This window comes from Notothenia rossii (genome assembly GCF_949606895.1).
Source record: "Notothenia rossii genome assembly, chromosome: 2".
NCBI classification, from domain to species: domain Eukaryota; kingdom Metazoa; phylum Chordata; class Actinopteri; order Perciformes; family Nototheniidae; genus Notothenia; species Notothenia rossii.
The window spans coordinates 94,431,139-94,448,903 of NC_136904.1; the positions used below are offsets into that span (position 1 = coordinate 94,431,139).

Sequence of the window (17,765 nt, forward strand, 5' to 3'; positions counted from 1 at the left end):
CTTTTTTGACCCCTTGATGATGTCATAACGATGTTTTGTCTTGTGTAACCATTAGCCAATCAGCAACCAAGGTAACCCCCCCCCCCCCCCCCCCCCCTTAATCTCCTCCTAGAGCACCATTGAGTTCTTTGTAACCAAATATCTCTCTTGCCCCTTTCACACCAACGCGGTTGCAGGGCCGGTTTGGAGCTGGAGCTTGAAAAGCACCGTTTTTTGCTGTTTACACTGCAGCGGAGCCGCCTCTAAGCTCCGTTTCATTTCAAGCTCCAAAAAGTTGTCGGTCGAGAAAGCAAGCACCGCATACGTCCCGCTTACGTCGGAGGCGGGGGCAGGGGCAGGGGCATCGGTTTTAATGTTATACCAAAGTAATTAATGCTGCAAAGCTGGGTATTTTGAGCTTGGCACAGAGGCTAATAACAGCTAGCTCTAACGCCATCGAATAAGACGTATATTTACCTTCTTTCTCTTACGGAATCGTCGTTGAAGTTGATGATGATGATTGTAAAGAACTTTTGAATGAAGCATGTAACGACTCTAAAGTTGGAGGTAAAGTCGTCCCATTTCTCCCATTTCGTTTCGACAGAGCAAAACCAAAACGAGTAGCGCTTCAACACAATCGGTCATAGTTGTTGTCGATGTGAGGGGTTTCCGCACAAACGGCTACATCATGACGCAAACGATGACGCAATGACACAATGACACAGCACCAGTCGGGCTCTGAGCGGTGTGAACAGAGCGGGAGCTAAACTGAAGAACTGGTTCCGAACCAGAAAAGCACTAGCACGGAGCTTGAACGGGAAAAGCCACACGACATCTTCCATTAAGTGTGTGTGTGTGTGTGTGTGTGTGTGTGTGTGTGTGTGTGTGTGTGTGTGTGTGTGTGTGTGTGTGTGTGTGTGTGTGTGTGTGTGTGTGTGTGTGTGTGTGTGTGTGTGTGTGTGTGTGTGTGTGTGTGTGTGCAGGTGATGCAGGAGGAGTTCAGCCACACGGTGCTGCATAGAGACAGAGCTGCAGGTGACACACATTAAAACAACAGTAGTAATATTACTGTGCAGAAATATTCTCTTTCAAATGTTACAATATCTGCGTACACTCTCAAAGTATTTGTGCACCCCCTGGTGGTTTGTCCCTGAACAGCAGGTTCAGTCTGTTGCTATATTTCTTGTAAATAAATAATATATTTGCTCTTTTTTTACAACCTGTTAGCCTCTGTGGTGCACGTACTTAAATACACTTAAATACACTTCTGAGGTACTTGTACTTTAAATGAGTATTTTCCTTTTATGCTACTTTGTACTCCTCTACATTTATCTGTCATCTTTTTACAGATTCAGATTATTAGGTAATACATGATATTTAATAACACTTTAATGATCAATCATTATAAAACATATCATATATATTAATCTGCACATTCACTACTTTCACTATATTTTGATGAGAATACTTTCCTACTTTTACTTGAGTAACATTTTGAATGCAGGACTTTTACTGAAACAGAGTATTCCTACACTCTGGTACTTCTACTTTTACTCAAGTACAAGACCTGAGTACTTCTACTTTTACTCAAGAACAAGATCTGAGTACTTCTACTTTTACTTAAGTACAAGATCTGAGTACTTCTACTTTTACTCAAGTACAAGACCTGAGTACTTCTACTTTTACTCAAGTACAAGATCTGAGTACTTCTACTTTTACTCAAGTACAAGATCTGAGTACTTCTACTTTTACTCAAGTACAAGATCTGAGTACTTTTACTTTTACTCGAGTACAAGATCTGAGTACTTTTACTTTTACTCGAGTACAAGATCTGAGTACTTCTACTTTTACTCAAGTACAAGATCTGAGTACTTCTACTTTTACTCAAATACAAGATCTGAATACTTCTACTTTTACTCAAGTACAAGATCTGAGTACTTTTACTTTTACTCGAGTACAAGATCTGAGTACTTTTACTTTTACTCGAGTACAAGATCTGAGTACTTCTACTTTTACTCAAATACAAGATCTGAATACTTCTACTTTTACTCAAGTACAAGATCTGAGTACTTTTACTTTTACTCGAGTACAAGATCTGAGTACTTTTACTTTTACTCGAGTACAAGATCTGAGTACTTCTACTTTTACTCAAGTACAAGATCTGAGTACTTTTACTTTTACTCGAGTACAAGATCTGATTACTTCTACTTTTACTCAAGTACAAGACCTGAGTACTTCTACTTTTACTCAAGTACAAGATCTGAGTACTTCTACTTTTACTCAAGTACAAGATCTGAGTACTTCTACTTTTACTCAAGTACAAGATCTGAGTACTTTTACTTTTACTCGAGTACAAGATCTGAGTACTTTTACTTTTACTCGAGTACAAGATCTGAGTACTTCTACTTTTACTCAAGTACAAGATCTGAGTACTTCTACTTTTACTCAAGTACAAGATCTGAATACTTCTACTTTTACTCAAGTACAAGATCTGAGTACTTCTACTTTTACTCAAGTACAAGATCTGAATACTTCTACTTTTACTCAAGTACAAGATCTGAGTACTTTTACTTTTACTCGAGTACAAGATCTGAGTACTTTTACTTTTACTCGAGTACAAGATCTGAGTACTTCTACTTTTACTCAAGTACAAGATCTGAGTACTTTTACTTTTACTCGAGTACAAAATCTGATTACTTCTACTTTTACTCAAGTACAAGATCTGAGTACTTCTACTTTTACTCAAGTACAAGATCTGAGTACTTCTACTTTTACTCAAGTACAAGATCTGAGTACTTTTACTTTTACTCGAGTACAAGATCTGAGTAGTTTTACTTTTACTCGAGTACAAGATCTGAGTACTTCTACTTTTACTCAAGTACAAGATCTGAGTACTTTTACTTTTACTCGAGTACAAGATCTGAGTACTTTTACTTTTACTCGAGTACAAGATCTGAGTACTTCTACTTTTACTCAAGTACAAGATCTGAGTACTTCTACTTTACTCAAGTACAAGATCTGAGTACTTCTACTTTTACTGAAGTGCCAGATCTGATACTTGTACTGTATTAGTACATCTAAAGTGGAACCTGTTATATTGTGTTGAACGTGAGGCTCTCCTGTTCTCCAGAGAGGAAACCGAGTCGACCTGAAGCCGTGAAGAAGAAACTTCCCTCCTGGAGATGCCCCCCCGCCGCACAGAAAGTAATACCAATAAATACATAAAAAACATTGAAGAATAAATAAATAATAAAAGTTGTCAATAAGCACCAATACCATTTATTTCCCATAAGAACATTTTGTAGCCAAAACTAAACGAACGACAGAGCGGGTAATAACTCTTTCTAAATGAAGGTGTGACCTCCTGCTCGATGGAAACTATGAGCTGTTCCTGTCAGACGGGCTTTGTTCTAAACGATGTCTGCTTCTGGACTGAACATCTCCAGGACTCTAAGGCCCCGTCCACACGGAGACGATATCAGTTGTATCCGCTAACGTTCTCTATCGTATAGACGGCTCGTCCACACGAGGCCGACACGGAGCCGCGGCTTCGGAGCCCGAATCCGATTCACTTTGAAACCGGCTCCCAAAGTGCGTCGGGCTGAGGACCACACGCTTGCAGCTCCGTGTGTACGCATTATACGATCATTTCCTGAATGGATGACGCCATAGCCCCGCCTCTCCCCACCTCTTCTGCTCACCCCGCTTCAGTGCTGATGCATTTCGCCAACAACAACAACAACAACAACAACAACAACAACAACAAAGGCGGATCACAGGGTTGCGTTCGTGCTCCAGACGCTACTGACCATGATACAGATGCTCGACCACAACCATCAGCAACACGTGGACCTGGAGAACTACATGAACTAGATAGTTTGTTTGTTTGTGCCTTATGCCCATGCTCGGGGGTCTTCTTCGCTGCTTTTGGTGTATTTTGTGGCGGAAGTACAGCGCCACTTACAGGCCAGGCATATGTACTACAGCGCCTCCAGCGGGTCGAGCGGTCTCGTGTGGACGGACACGTTTCTGGTGCCGTTTCCGTGTGGACGGAAGACTGTTTTGAAATCGGTTTCGTCTCCGTTTCGTCTCCGTTTCGTCTCCGTTTCGTCTCCGTTTCGTCTCCGTGTGGACGGGGCCTGATTCCCATTGCAATTCAAATGTCCCTGTTATTAATTGATCACTGAAATCTCAGACTTTTCCTCATAATTGAAGCGCATTTCCTCCAAACCCTTTGAAAGCGTTTGAATTCATCAGAAATAAACGTGCATTCAGTCGAGGGACTTTCAGAGCTCTAATATACTGGTGATTCTTCAGAAGCTAAAAGAAAAACTACTTTTACATTTAGACCCTTCTGTTCTCATATCTGTTCTAACTCTTGTTCTGTCTGATCGCAGCCTCTCCATCGAAGAGCTGCAGAACCACAGAACCAACGAGCTGCAGAACCACAGAACCAACGAGCTGCAGAACCACAGAACCAACGAGCTGCAGAACCACAGAACCAACGAGCTGCAGAACCACAGAACCAACGAGCTGCAGAACCACAGAACCAACGAGCTGCAGAACCACAGAACCAACGAGCTGCAGAACCACAGAACCAACGAGCTGCGGAACCACAGGACCAACGAGCTGCGGAACCACAGAACCAACGAGCTGCAGAACCACAGAACCAACGAGCTGCAGAACCACAGAACCAACGAGCTGCAGAGCCACAGGACCAACGAGCTGCAGAACCACAGAACCAACGAGCTGCAGAACCACAGAACCAACGAGCTGCAGAACCACAGAACCAACGAGCTGCAGAACCACAGAACCAACGAGCTGCAGAGCCACAGGACCAACGAGCTGCAGAACCACAGAACCAACGAGCTGCAGAACCACAGGACCAACGAGCTGCGGAACCACAGAACCAACGAGCTGCAGAACCACAGAACCAACGAGCTGCAGAACCACAGAACCAAAGGTGAGTCTGCACCGCATGAACGTTGAAGATTTGAATGTTGAATATATGGATCTAAAGGGTAACGTCTTCTCCGTAGCTGGAGCAGGTTCAACGGGCAGAAAGCAGTGGGACAGTACGAGCAGCACTACGCCCAGCTGGAGGCCTTCAGGAGGAGGGACGCCCTTCCTCCTCCTCCTCCTCCTCAGGAGAGAGAGAGGGAGCGAAGTGAAGAGCAAACTGTGGAACCGTTCCAGCTGTGAGTTTTGAATATTTTATTATTGTTTGTTTTTTAAATGTAAAACAACAAAATATACATTTCCCACTTTTCTCAATGTACCTATGATGATGTCATACTTGCTCCAACCCATTTATTTAGTTTGGGATTATTTTCTGAAAGCTTCACTAAACACAAACCTATTCTGTTCGATATTGAAGGATTGAATGTAGTTTTAGTTTTTCTAAATCTGTTTACATTTCCTTATTACAGATCCGACTTTGTTGTTGTTGTTGTTGTTGTTGTTGTTGTTGTTGTTTTGTCTACATTAAGATTAATACTGAAGAATGTTTGACATTTTGAGAACTAGAGCTTTGTCTGGTTTTTGGAGCTTATATTGTCATCATGACTTGAGATGAGAGTTCAGAAACACATTATTATGTGTGTGTGTGTGTGTGTGTGTGTGTGTGTGTGTGTGTGTGTGTGTGTGTGTGTGTGTGTGTGTGTGTGTGTGTGTGTGTGTGTGTTTGTGTGTGTGTGTGTGTGTGTCAGTGTGGCTGCAGCTCGTCATGAATACCTGCAGCGGCGACACGACGCCAACCAGTACAAGCTGCGAGCGGAGAAACAGCTGGTGAGAGAAGTTCATATTTCTGATTCCTTTATCATTAAGTGAAAGATGCTAGCTGCTCATTCAGGCTCCTCAGGTCAGACCACACACACACACACACACACACACACACACACACACACACACACACACACACACACACACACACACACACACACACACACACACACACACACACACACACACACACACACACACACAGACACAGACACAGACACACACACACACACACCACTCAGCTGGTTTCATAAAACACAACACTGCTCAAGAATACATGGAGCACTGCAGAAAGATGTCATATCAAAGGGACTTTCAAGAGCAAGCTGTCGTGTTCACGTAGGATTTACATCCAAGACGAGAGGTATGAAGTACTTGAGTAAAAGTAGAAGTACCAGAGTGTAGGAATACTCTGTTACAGTAAAAGTCCTGCATTCAAAATGTTCCTCAAGTGAAAGTAGAAAAGTATTCTTATCAAAACATAGTGAAAGTACCAAAAGTAAGTATTCATTGTGCAGACCAGGGGCCTCATGTATAACGCCGTGCGTAGGATTCACGTGGGAAGGTTGCTTACGTAGTAGAAATCCAAAAAATAGTTACAGAAATGTTCCGACATTTTCCGATTCACCAAACATTGCGTTCCGGTGAGGAAAGTGCGTACGGCACTTCCTACGCCGGTTTCCCTTTATAAATCACAATCGACTCGAAATGCGGAGCAGCTTTTGCGAGCTTCACGTAACGCCCATATTCGCCTATAAATAGTCAAAGAAACGACCAAACGATCATTCATTTATTCATTCATTCTTTCATTCTGACTGACTGACTGCAGGGAGAAGATCGCAGGAAATGAGGACAGAACAGCTAAAACAGACATCTCACACCGTGTCAGATTTTGGTTATTTTGGGGAGGTGAGATAAATCATATGGTTTGGTGGATGCAGTTTGAACCAGAGTAGCAGCATGGAGGTCGGATCGTCACCAAAATAAATAAATGAGTGGTCCGAAAAAGGTTAATAACCAAATAAATACACACAGCCTTCCTAAGGCAGTGTGTTTGTACCGGGGACAGGAGACCCCCCCCTTGATGAGAAACTAAGAAATGATGGGGGAATCCCTCCGGAGGGGAGTCATGAGGACTGGATCTGAATTATGTTTTCGTATTTGGTGGTTTGTGTTGCAGCTGTCGATCAGCTGTGCGCAGCGTCTCCGCTGCAGCAACTCTATATCCACCAGTTAAAGGAAACACAACCAATGTGTTGTGTTATATATATTAGCTGCACAGTTTACCACATGGTGTTCTTAGTTTCCATACCTCCTGTGTTTTACGAACGACTTATCAAGTCTTGACAAACGGCATAAAACACGATTAAACGTGTTAGTATATAAAAACATGCTCGTATCTACAACCTATAGAAATGCAACACGGCGTCAGTTTAGACGTAATTCTGTCCTCCTGCTTACCGCATCATTTATGAGAAAACATTTCATAACATGAACACAACATATTGGAGGTGGTTTTAAATAACATTTCCGTATTTATTTATTTCTCCCAGTTATGTTTCTGTGTGCACTGAGGAGTCTCAAACAGGCGTTTGTTAAATCATTTTAAGATTGGCTTTAATCAATGTTTGAAAATGAATTCTTCTTATATGATAAATGATCGGTAACATTTTATTTATGGTATTATTTCCACGTATTTCTCTCCATCCTTTCTTCTGCCAACGGGGTCACAGTTTCCCGTCTCTCCCGTTGTTGTGCTTAGTGCTTACGCATGGGTTAGAGTTTGCGTGGAGGACCGCACGTTTTCCCGTCAAGTTAGTGTTTTATAAATCTGATACACTGGCGTACGCCACGTTTTGAGCGTATATCCCTTTATAAATGAGGCCTCAGATCAGCCGTGATTTGCTTATGTACAAATATGAGTTTATATTCTGAAATAAGCAGATCAATAAAAGTGTAAATAAAATCATTTAAAACTCAAGCCGGTGCAGCGGTGATCTCTGACCCCTCTGACCTGCAGGGGCTGCGTCCGTGTACAGCAGAGCGCCACAGGAAGCCCGGGTGTCCGCAACAGGAAGTGAAACACCTGGGACTCCCAGATGCTCCTGAGGACAGGAAGCAGGTGGGTTCATGTGAACTGTAAATACATCTGTCTGTCACCAAGCTTCTCCGTCCCAAGGTTTCGCGGTACGCACTCTACTGTGCCGCTCTCTGTTGGACTCCGGTACTGCACCTTACTCACAAGACGTTGTGAAAAAAACAATGAGTGGGGGGCGAACGCACTAACCACTCGGCCAACGCCACAGTCGCCCCCGTCGTGCGGGCCGGATGTGGCCTCTAGAGCAGAGAGAGGATTATTGTTATTGATTAGTGCATCTGTGTTTCAGAAACACTGAACTCACAACTTCAAAGAAAGCGTTTAGTTTGTTTAATAAAAGAGCACATGTTCAATGTGAAAAGTGACAGTAGACATAGATTAGTTGCTATTTGGTGCTGTATATATTTATATATATATATATATATATATATATATATATATATATTATATTTATATATATATATAAAACAAAAACTAATTTAAACACCTTGAATTTCAGGGGCGGGGCGCAGCGCCCCTCCAAGACAATGGTAGGGGAAACACTGCGTCTCTTCAGTGTGTCTCAACCACAGACCTTATTTCCAGATATTTTCCAAAATCCTATGGAGAGATCCCATTGGCTCTGAGACGAGGGAACAGGAAGTGGTGACATGCTCCACTCTATACGAGCTGCATCGACTTCAATAAACAGAAACCGTGCAATTTCAAAGTGTAACATTTCTCACATCTTCTTCTCCTCGTGGACAAAAGTATTAGATTAGATATTGTAGAATGCATTTTAAAAAGAGAGAAGCAGCTGACTGATTAACAGTGTGGGTGTGTGTGTGTGTGTGTGTGTGTGTGTGTGTGTGTGTGTGTGTGTGTGTGTGTGTGTGTGTGTGTGTGTGTGTGTGTGTGTGTGTGTGTGTGTGTGTGTGTGTGTGTGTGTGTGTGTGTGTGTGTGTGTGTGTGTGTGTGTGTGTGTGTGTGTGTGTGTAGGAGTACCTCTGTCAGCTGGATGTCATCAGGCAGCAGTATCACCAGGAGATGAGGCAGATGAAGCTGAGAGCTGAAGTTCAGGTAAACACACTTTAGTGTTTCCACGTCAGGCTCCAGGTCGGAGGTCATAGCGCTCAGGATGTGATACAACGTGCATTAAACCTGACTGAAAAGAGTATGACCCCCAACTTTGCTCTGTAACTTCATTTTGAACCATAATACAGAATCAAGCATTAACATGGTATCATGTTTTACTGCGTCAGCCTCAGCCACTCCTCAAACAAGGAACCTTTGTGCTGGAGAGACCCAGAGAGCCAGCTGCACCTGCTCAGGTAAACACTGACAACACACTGATCACTACTCATGACACGTCCTCTGTTGTTATTGATTATATTGTCTTTGTTTTTGCATCTTGTACAGCGACCTTGAGAGCCTTGAAAGGTGCCTATATGACAGTGATATCTGTGATACAGCGCCATGCAGCTTTAAAGGAGACAAGGTGGCGTTGGGCGATACAAACACACGTAGTGAGGATAAAAAGTTCAGTTTAGGCATATCTTAAAGCGTATGACCCGAGTGTCGTACCACTCTTTCATCTATAATGGTATTTATCTGCTCGAGTTGTGTACTTCCATTATTACAAATGTTTTCAACAATTTCACAGATCAGAGAAATGGGGCGAAGCCTCGGAGCTAGTTCAGGAAGTCAAGTCCAGCACCAAGGATACATTTACATGTGACGCGCCTCCTCCCTCTTACAGCCAACCAATCACATTCTCATCCATAGTGATGAAAAACAAAGGGGATGTTGACCTGTGTCACCTCATATTAATACCCCAGTGAAACAGGAAGTCATGGTTGACCAATTAAGAGTTCCTAATCAAACAGGTGAACCTACAAATGTAAGATATGACTGGAAATTTACTTCAGTTAGATTTTAATCAAAGGGTTTTCTAGGGGTGGCATTAATTGTGGTTTCACATGTTTTGGAGAAAAATATTTATTTAAAGTCAAGATTTTTCTTTCTTTCAATAATTTTACTTCAGAGAAAAGGTAAGATTTTTGTGAATATTTTGAGTTAAATATCATGAGTAAAAACAATAAAGAAATGTTTTGTTGAACGCAGCATTAGCATTAGCATTAGCATTAGCGAGGCAGAGGCAGCAGCAGCAGCAGCAGCAGCAGCAGCAGCATTAGCATTAGCGAGGCAGAGGCAGCAGACCTGGCAGCTCAAATAGAGCGTCAGGTCAAAGGTCATGTGGCGTGTCACGTGTAAATCTATCAATTCGGCTCGAGGTGACTTCCTGAACTAACTTCGCAGGCTTCTCCCCGTCATTTTGAACACTGACCTTTTTTTCTCAGTGACATGAATCATGGAGCTTCTCTCCAGAAATAAAACATGCCATTATAATATGTAAGTCAGAACAAACTAACAGGAATACGTAGCGTATTAGTCTCTGACAGCATGTCCTCTGATGTCTCGGCTGCAGGACATGGAGGCAGCTCTGAGGGACATCAGAGAGGAGGGGAGGAAACTCAGAGACAAGGTAAACTACATATTCAGCTCAGGAGAGTTTCATACCTTCCAGATTGAAAACATTTGAATATGTCACGTAAAATAACACAAACGACCAGCTCTGGTTTTAGCTTTCCATTCAAAGTCATGGAGGTTTGTAAAACATTTAGTGAAGCAGCCAGACTCACACTGGGTATTCCTGCTCTCAGTGGAGGACCGAATGGATTTGACAGCGCAGTGAGGATGGAGGTATACAGATATCTGTTGGAGTCAATGTACAGGCTTCTCTTTCTTCAACAGCCTTGAAACGATATCTGCTGTTTGTTTACACTGATTGCGCTGTCCTATGGAGGCCCAACAAACCCACAAGAGCCTCTCTGAACAACAGCAAAAGTGTAAATCTGAATGAACCTCTTCACTGATTTAGGAAAGAAATTAGTAACCCCTGACCAGATGATGAGTGTGTGTTTGTGTGTCATTTCTACAGAAAGGAATCATGTTTGAAATACGGTTAGATGATGAAGAAGAGGAAGCAGAGGAGGAGGAAGAGGGGGAGAACGTGGGGGATGGAAGAGAAAAGCAGCAGGAGGAGGTAAGGGTGTGCAAAGAGAACTGGATCCAGCGTTGGAGGCGGGACCTCGTTCATTCCCTGTTCAAGCTGGGTCGTTTATTTAGCTCAAAATGATCCGTTGATTTACGGCGTTTCTTTCCCAATGTGGGAAAAAGAATTTCCGTGCCCATAGAGCGGAGCAGGGAGGACGTGTTTGTGTAGTTCGACCTTGAAGGAAGCTTCTGTTGCCCTCGACAGAAAGCAACGGGATTTCTCCAGAGGGTTTTGGAATATTGTAAAAAATCAGATTTGTGGAAAAGGAACCTGTTTGATGAATGTTTAGTTCATCCGGATAATCTCCACACGTCTACTTTTATAATGTTCTAATCATAAATCTAATCTCCAGAAGCTAAATGCTAACGTGATGCTATAAAGGAACTACAGCGAGTCCAGCAGCACGACTTCAACGTCACGCCAACTTCAGATCCATATTCAAACACACAGATTCTAAGTGGTACAAGTTGAAGCGTTTGTTTGAACAGTCTGCGGGAGGCAGGTACTTGCTCTCAAGCAGAACAGAAACTAACTTAGAGGAGTGTTTACGTGTTCGGAGTAATGACGTACAACGACCTCCACGACTTCTGTAGTCCTATTCAGCCACTTGGTAACAACCATCGTTTCTCAGACACGTCCACTCTTCAGAGATCACCAGTGGGGTCACTGCTGATGATTTAATGTCCTAGAACAAAACGTGATCCGTCTCTTCAGTGTGTCTCAACCACAGACCTTAGTTCAGATAGTTTCCTAAACCCTATGGAGAGATCCCATTGGCTCTGAGACGAGGGAACAGGAAGTGGTGAAATGCTGACTCACTTCCTGGTTTTAGGACTCGTCACTGCACCGCTCTAGAGACGTCACGGACTCAAACGGAAGTTGTAGTACCGCCGTTTGGCCACTACAATAATTTGCTTAAACGGCTGCCGCTCTTCATGGGGTTTTGATAAGAGACCTCTCCTCTTTTCTCTCTCTCCTTCTGTTCCTGAACCCTGAACAGGAAGTGGACCCTCTGAACCGGACTCTGAGCTTCCAGGAGGGGGAGGAGCTGAAGCTCAGGGATTGGTCAGAGGGGAGGAGGGGGTGGAGCCAGAGGACTCCTCAGACTCTACTGGACGCCCTCGCAAACATGGAGGTGAACTCCATCCACAGCACGGCTGTCATCGAGGAAGCAGGTGCAGTACACCTGTAATACAGCTGTATATAATGGTATACTAGTTAGTTAGTTCGTATGTAGGTTAGTTAGTGAGTTAGTCAATCAGTTACTCAGTTAATTGGTATACACTCAGTTAGTTAGTAAGTCAGTTAGTGGGTTAGTCATTAGGTAGTTTGTGAGTAAGTCAGTTAGTTGTTACTGAGTTATTTGCTTAGTTAGACATGTACATGAACATTGGTAGGTTTATTTGTTAGTCAGTCTGTTTGTTTGTTAATTAATTAGTTAGTTAGTAAGTTAGTTAGATAGTCCGATAGTTAGTCAGTAACTCAGTTAGTTAGTTACTTAGTTAAACTCAGTTATTAGTTATTTAGTAAGTTAGTCAGTCAGTTAGGTAGATAGATAGTTAGTTATTGAGTCAATTAGTCAGTTAGCCGTTTTTTAGTACGTCAGTTAGTAGGTTTGTCTGTTAGTCAATTAATTAGTCAGTTAATTAGTGAGTTATTGGTGAGTTACTCTGAGATAGTTAGTTAGGTAGTAGGTTGGTTTGTCAGTAGGTTAGGATGTTTGTTAATCAGTCATTTAGTCAGTTAGTTGTTAGGTAAGTTAGTAGGTTTGTTTGTTTGTTAGTCAGTTAATTGGTAAGTTACAATCAATCAGTCGGTTACTTAGTTAGATGATTAATTATTTAGATATTCAGTTAGTAGTAAGTTAGTAGGTTTGTTTTTAGTCAGTCAGTTAGTGAGGTAGTTAGTCAGTTAATTGGTAAGTTACACTCAGTTAGTTAATTAGTTAGTTAGTAAGTCAGTTAGTTAGTTACTTAGTTGGTTAGTTTTTAGTCAGTTTTTTTCTTTTAGTTTTAGAGCGGCTGAAGGCTCTGGACCGCTGCTGGTTAAACCAACCCAGTCTCACAAAAAAACGTGAAATAGCTACGTTGGTCCACAGGGCAACACGTAGCATATTCACAAATAACCCTCTCAAGACGTGACATGGATACAATATTTGTTCCTATTCATTTCTAATGACCAGTGTCCATGTCACGTGATCGCACACTTTCCCAGTGAGAAACAAAAAATGACGGACACCCGATTTATCTTTAGTGTAAAATCCTAAATTGTAGATAGTTTGGCCGTTAAAATGCTTTTTGATTACATTTCTAGCGAGAAGTGTATATTGTACTTTCAGAATCTACGTCCAGTGGATGTGTAGGATCCATAGTTTGATAGATATTACCAAAATTATTTGAGCTCCATGTTTTTTTTTACAAAATATTGTATCCATGTCACGTCTTGAGAGGGTTATTTGTGAATATACTAAGTTTTGCCCTGTGGACAAACGGAGCTGTTTCACGTCTTTGTGTGAGACTGTGTAGGTTAAACAGAAAGGTGGAGTGTAGGTGGTGCAGTGAGGAGGATGGATGTTCAGGTTCAGGTTCTTTATTTGTACCCGTAGGTAGATTTAGTTTGAAGTAGAAGATCTGATGGTGCGGAGGGGTTTGTTGATGTGCAGGAGGTCGGAGAGGACCGAACTAATATACTTGGTGTATGCCCCCCCAGGTGAAGAGGCAGCAGGTCGCAGACATTGGGTCGCTGCCCCCCCCTCCACCCTGCTGATCGCCCTCTCTCAGGCTCAACTCTCATCATCCACTATCAACTCTACTCTACTAGAAACTGCAGGTCAGACATCACACTGACCTGAGTTAGTGGATACATCACAATGATCCTTTCCATTTGCTTGTTCTGGATGTGTGTGCAGGTCACATATAACTCTAGAGAGGATTCCTCATAACATCAATAAATACACCCGTACATGTCTTATTCAAAAGTCTCTCCTAGTGGATGATGTTGTTCACCACATGCTGAGAGCAAATTGTATCTTGTAAACAAAGCATTTAGATTGATGATATTGCTATACAGATATTTATTTGGTGCTCTCCATGTAAAGCGTGTTGTACAGGCCTGTGACCAGCAGGTGGCGCAATACCACAGATGCTTTACCATGAAGAGTGCATGTAAACTCTGCATGTCAGTAATAAGGGATACATGAATAACATGTTAAGCAAAGATACATTTTCCTTGAAAGAAATGTCTAACGTTTTAAAATCTTACCACTCAGTGAACAACTTCAGTTCAACAGGAAGTCACCTTTCAAACACGAAGCGCTCAATACTTTACACATCTGGTACTTGAGTAAAAGTAGAAGGACTCAGATCTTCAATCAATCAATCAATCAATCAATCAATCAATCAATCAATCAATCAATCAATCAATCAATCAATCAATCAATCAATCAATCAGTCAATCAATCAATCGACCAATCAATCAACCAATCAATCGGTCAATCAATCAATCAATCAATCAGTCAATCAATCAATCAATCAAGCAATCGATCGATCAATGTTTATTTATATAGTCCAATATTACAAATGTTACATTTGTCTCAGTGGACACAGTTTGTACAGAATATCAGTATGACAACACGACACCCTCTGTCCTTAGACCCTCTGTCCTCAGACCCTCTGTCCTTACACCCTCTGTGCTTAGACCCTCTGTCCTTAGACCCTCTGTCCTCAGACCCTCTGTCCTTTGACCCTCAGTCCTTAGACCCTCTGTCCTTAGACCCTCTGTCCTTACACCCTCTGTCCTTTGACCCTCTGTCCTTTGACCCTCTGTCCTTAGACCCTCAGTCCTTAGACCCTCTGTCCTTACACCCTGTCCTTAGACCCTCTGTCCTTAGACCCTCTGTCCTCAGACCCTCTGTCCTTAGACCCTCTGTCCTTTGACCCTCTGTCCTTAGACCCTCTGTCCTTAGACCCTCTGTCCTCAGACCCTCTGTCCTTTGACCCTCTGTCCTTAGACCCTCTGTCCTTAGACCCTCTGTCCTCAGACCCTCTGTCCTCAGACCATTTGTCCTCAGACCCTCTGTCCTCAGACCCTCTGTCCTTAGACCCTCTGTCCTTAGACCCTCACATCGTACAAGGAAACACTTCCAGAGAAACCCACAGTTTAAAGGGGAACATGGAGAAACCTCAGGGAGAGCAACAGAGGAGGGATCCCTCTCTCAGGACGGACAGACGTGCAATAGATGCCGTGTGTAAAGAAGAGATAATACATGTGATAGCGTAGGTAGACCATGGACCATGGATTCACTTCATCAGGGTTGGTTCACTTGTTAACCTCTTTTTGTAAAAGTGGATATGTATACCTGCCACTGTTGCTGCTGGACTCTAAAGCCAGCTGGGAGTCGCTGCTGACTAACTAAATAGTAAATGTACACCTCTGTCCACTGAACTGTGTTTTCTGTTAGATTCGGAGGAGGAGGAGGAGGAGGAGGAGGAGGAGGAGGAGGAAGAGGAAGAGGAGGAGGAAGAGGAGGATGAAGACTCTGATGTGGAAATAGATGAAGATGGTCTGGAGCTGCGGTCAGACGATGACGACACGTTAGTCGACTCCACTCCTTTTTATTTTGTGCTTTACCCCTAGATTCCACCGGGTCGGTTACGTTACGGCCACTCTAGTCAATGGGTGCTATTCCACCAGACGCGCCGCAGTACGGCTCGGAAGCGTCCCAGAAGCGTCTCGGCGATGGGCTCCGCTCAAAATAGCGCCGGGCAGGAAGTGGACCGGTCAGAGCATCCGGCCCATCCCCAAAATAAACTAATTTTGCAGACCCTATCCCTCCGTAGTCTTTCAAGTAGGAGGAGAAATGCCAGCGTTCTCCTCCGGTTTACAGGCTCTGTGTAAATTATATATATAGAATAATTATGATGATGAATGCATTTTTTTAATGCATTTTTTGACCACTAAAATACAGAAACACATCTTTGATTCATGTCGTTTATAACTGGGGTATTACAATTATTATTAGCTTTGTCTGTACAAAGTAGTCTGTCCAGGAAATATGCCCAAATCAACAAAAACTGCGAGCCGGCAGGCAAGACGCTCCGCTTCTGAAATGCTTCTGAAACGTGCACGGTAGGGTTAGACGGACCCGGTGGAATCGAGGGGTCAGAGTTTCAGTGGATCTTCATAAGTTCGGTTATAAGTTTGCAAAATCCAAGATCTCAGCTCACAGGGTTTCAGTTACTGTGTTGCAGATCATCCCTTAAACTCATCCCTTAACCTCATCCCTTAAACTCATCCCTTAGACTCATCCCTTAAACTCATCCCTTAAACTCATCCCTTAAACTCATCCCTTAGACTCATCCCTTAAACTCATCCCTTAACCTCATCCCTTAAACTCATCCCTTAAACTCATCCCTTAAACTCATCCCTTAGACTCATCCCTTAGACTCATCCCTTAAACTCATCCCTTAAACTCATCCCTTAAACTCATCCCCTAACCTCATCCCTTAAACTCATCCCTTAAACTCATCCCTTAAACTCATCCCTTAAACTCATCCCCTAACCTCATCCCTTAAACTCATCCCTTAGACTCATCCCTTAGACTCATCCCTTAAACTCATCCCTTAAACTCATCCCTTAAACTCATCCCCTAACCTCATCCCTTAAACTCATCCCTTAAACTCATCCCTTAAACTCATCCCCTAACCTCATCCCTTAAACTCATCCCTTAAACTCATCCCCTAAACTCATCCCTTAAACTCATCCCTTAAACTCATCCCTTAGACTCATCCCTTAAACTCATCCCTTAAACTCATCCCTTATTCAGAACAGTGCTCATAATGAGGGGAGATATTAAGGGTCTATTTAAAGCTATTATGCAAATTAGTTACTGGGCTATTTTTCAACTTACATTTGTTAGAACTTGTTTTAATTGACTGCATTTATGGACAAAGTGGGTTTATTAAAACATGAATACTGTGTGGTATGTATTTAGTCCATCAGTTAGTTAGTTAGTAAGACAATTAATTGGATAGTTAAACTCAGTCAGTTAGTTAGCTAGTCAGTCAGTTAGCTAGTTAATAGTTAGTCAGTTAGTTAACTAGTTAGTAGTCAGTCAGTTAGTTAGTTAGCTAGTTAGTAGTTAGTTAGTTTGGTAGTTAGTTAGATAGTTAATTGGTTAGTTACACTCAGTTAGTTAGTTAGTTAGCTAGTCAGTCAGTTAGCTAGTTAATAGTTAGTCAGTTAGTTAACTAGTTAGTAGTCAGTCAGTTAGTTAGTTAGCTAGTTAGTAGTTAGTTAGTTAGGTAGTTAGTTAGGTAGTTAATTGGTTAGTTACACTCAGTTTGTTATTTGATGAGTTAGTTAGTCTGTTAGTAGATTCGTTTTTTAGTCAATAAGTTAGCTAGGTAGTTCATTAGTCAGTTAGTTGGACAATTAATTTGTTAAACTCAGTCAGCTAGTCAGTTTGATTTTTTTTTGTCAATAAGTTAGTTAAGTAGTTAGTTAGTCAGTTATTTAGACAGTAATTGGTTAGTTACACTCAGTCAGTTAGTTAGGTAGTCAGTTAGTTAGTTTGGTAGTTAATTGGTTAGTTACAATCAGTTAGTCAAGTAGTCTGATGGTAGTCAGTGAGTTAGATATCAGAATCAGAATCCCTTTATTAGTCCCACAGAGGGGAAATCTGCAGCGTGACAGCAGGAAGGAGCCACAGACAGCTTAGTGTTGCATATCTTACATGCGTTAAAAAAGTACTAAGTTATAATATCATAAACAATATGCTAAGAAGTACTAAGTTATAATATCATAAACAAT

General features: G+C 42.2%; 1 protein-coding gene across 5 annotated transcripts in view; it reads left to right on the forward strand.

Annotated features, from left to right (window-relative positions):
* The window catches only part of LOC307030482 (uncharacterized protein), a 36,720-nt gene that overhangs the window by 17,158 nt on the left and 1,797 nt on the right, over positions 1–17,765 (forward strand). For 3 of the 5 annotated variants that reach the window (XM_079666943.1, XM_079666945.1, XM_079666946.1), the window contains 13 exons: positions 963–1,014; positions 3,110–3,183; positions 4,377–4,942; positions 5,019–5,177; positions 5,688–5,766; positions 7,781–7,882; positions 8,837–8,917; positions 9,100–9,168; positions 10,326–10,382; positions 10,839–10,943; positions 11,956–12,130; positions 13,665–13,784; positions 15,415–15,547. In XM_079666943.1, coding sequence (XP_079523069.1) covers positions 963–1,014; positions 3,110–3,183; positions 4,377–4,942; positions 5,019–5,177; positions 5,688–5,766; positions 7,781–7,882; positions 8,837–8,917; positions 9,100–9,168; positions 10,326–10,382; positions 10,839–10,943; positions 11,956–12,130; positions 13,665–13,784; positions 15,415–15,547 — 1,772 coding nt within the window. The remainder of the gene's footprint in view (positions 1–962; positions 1,015–3,109; positions 3,184–4,376; positions 4,943–5,018; positions 5,178–5,687; positions 5,767–7,780; positions 7,883–8,836; positions 8,918–9,099; positions 9,169–10,325; positions 10,383–10,838; positions 10,944–11,955; positions 12,131–13,664; positions 13,785–15,414; positions 15,548–17,765) is intronic. The other 2 variants (XM_079666944.1, XM_079666947.1) reach the window with 2 other exon arrangements.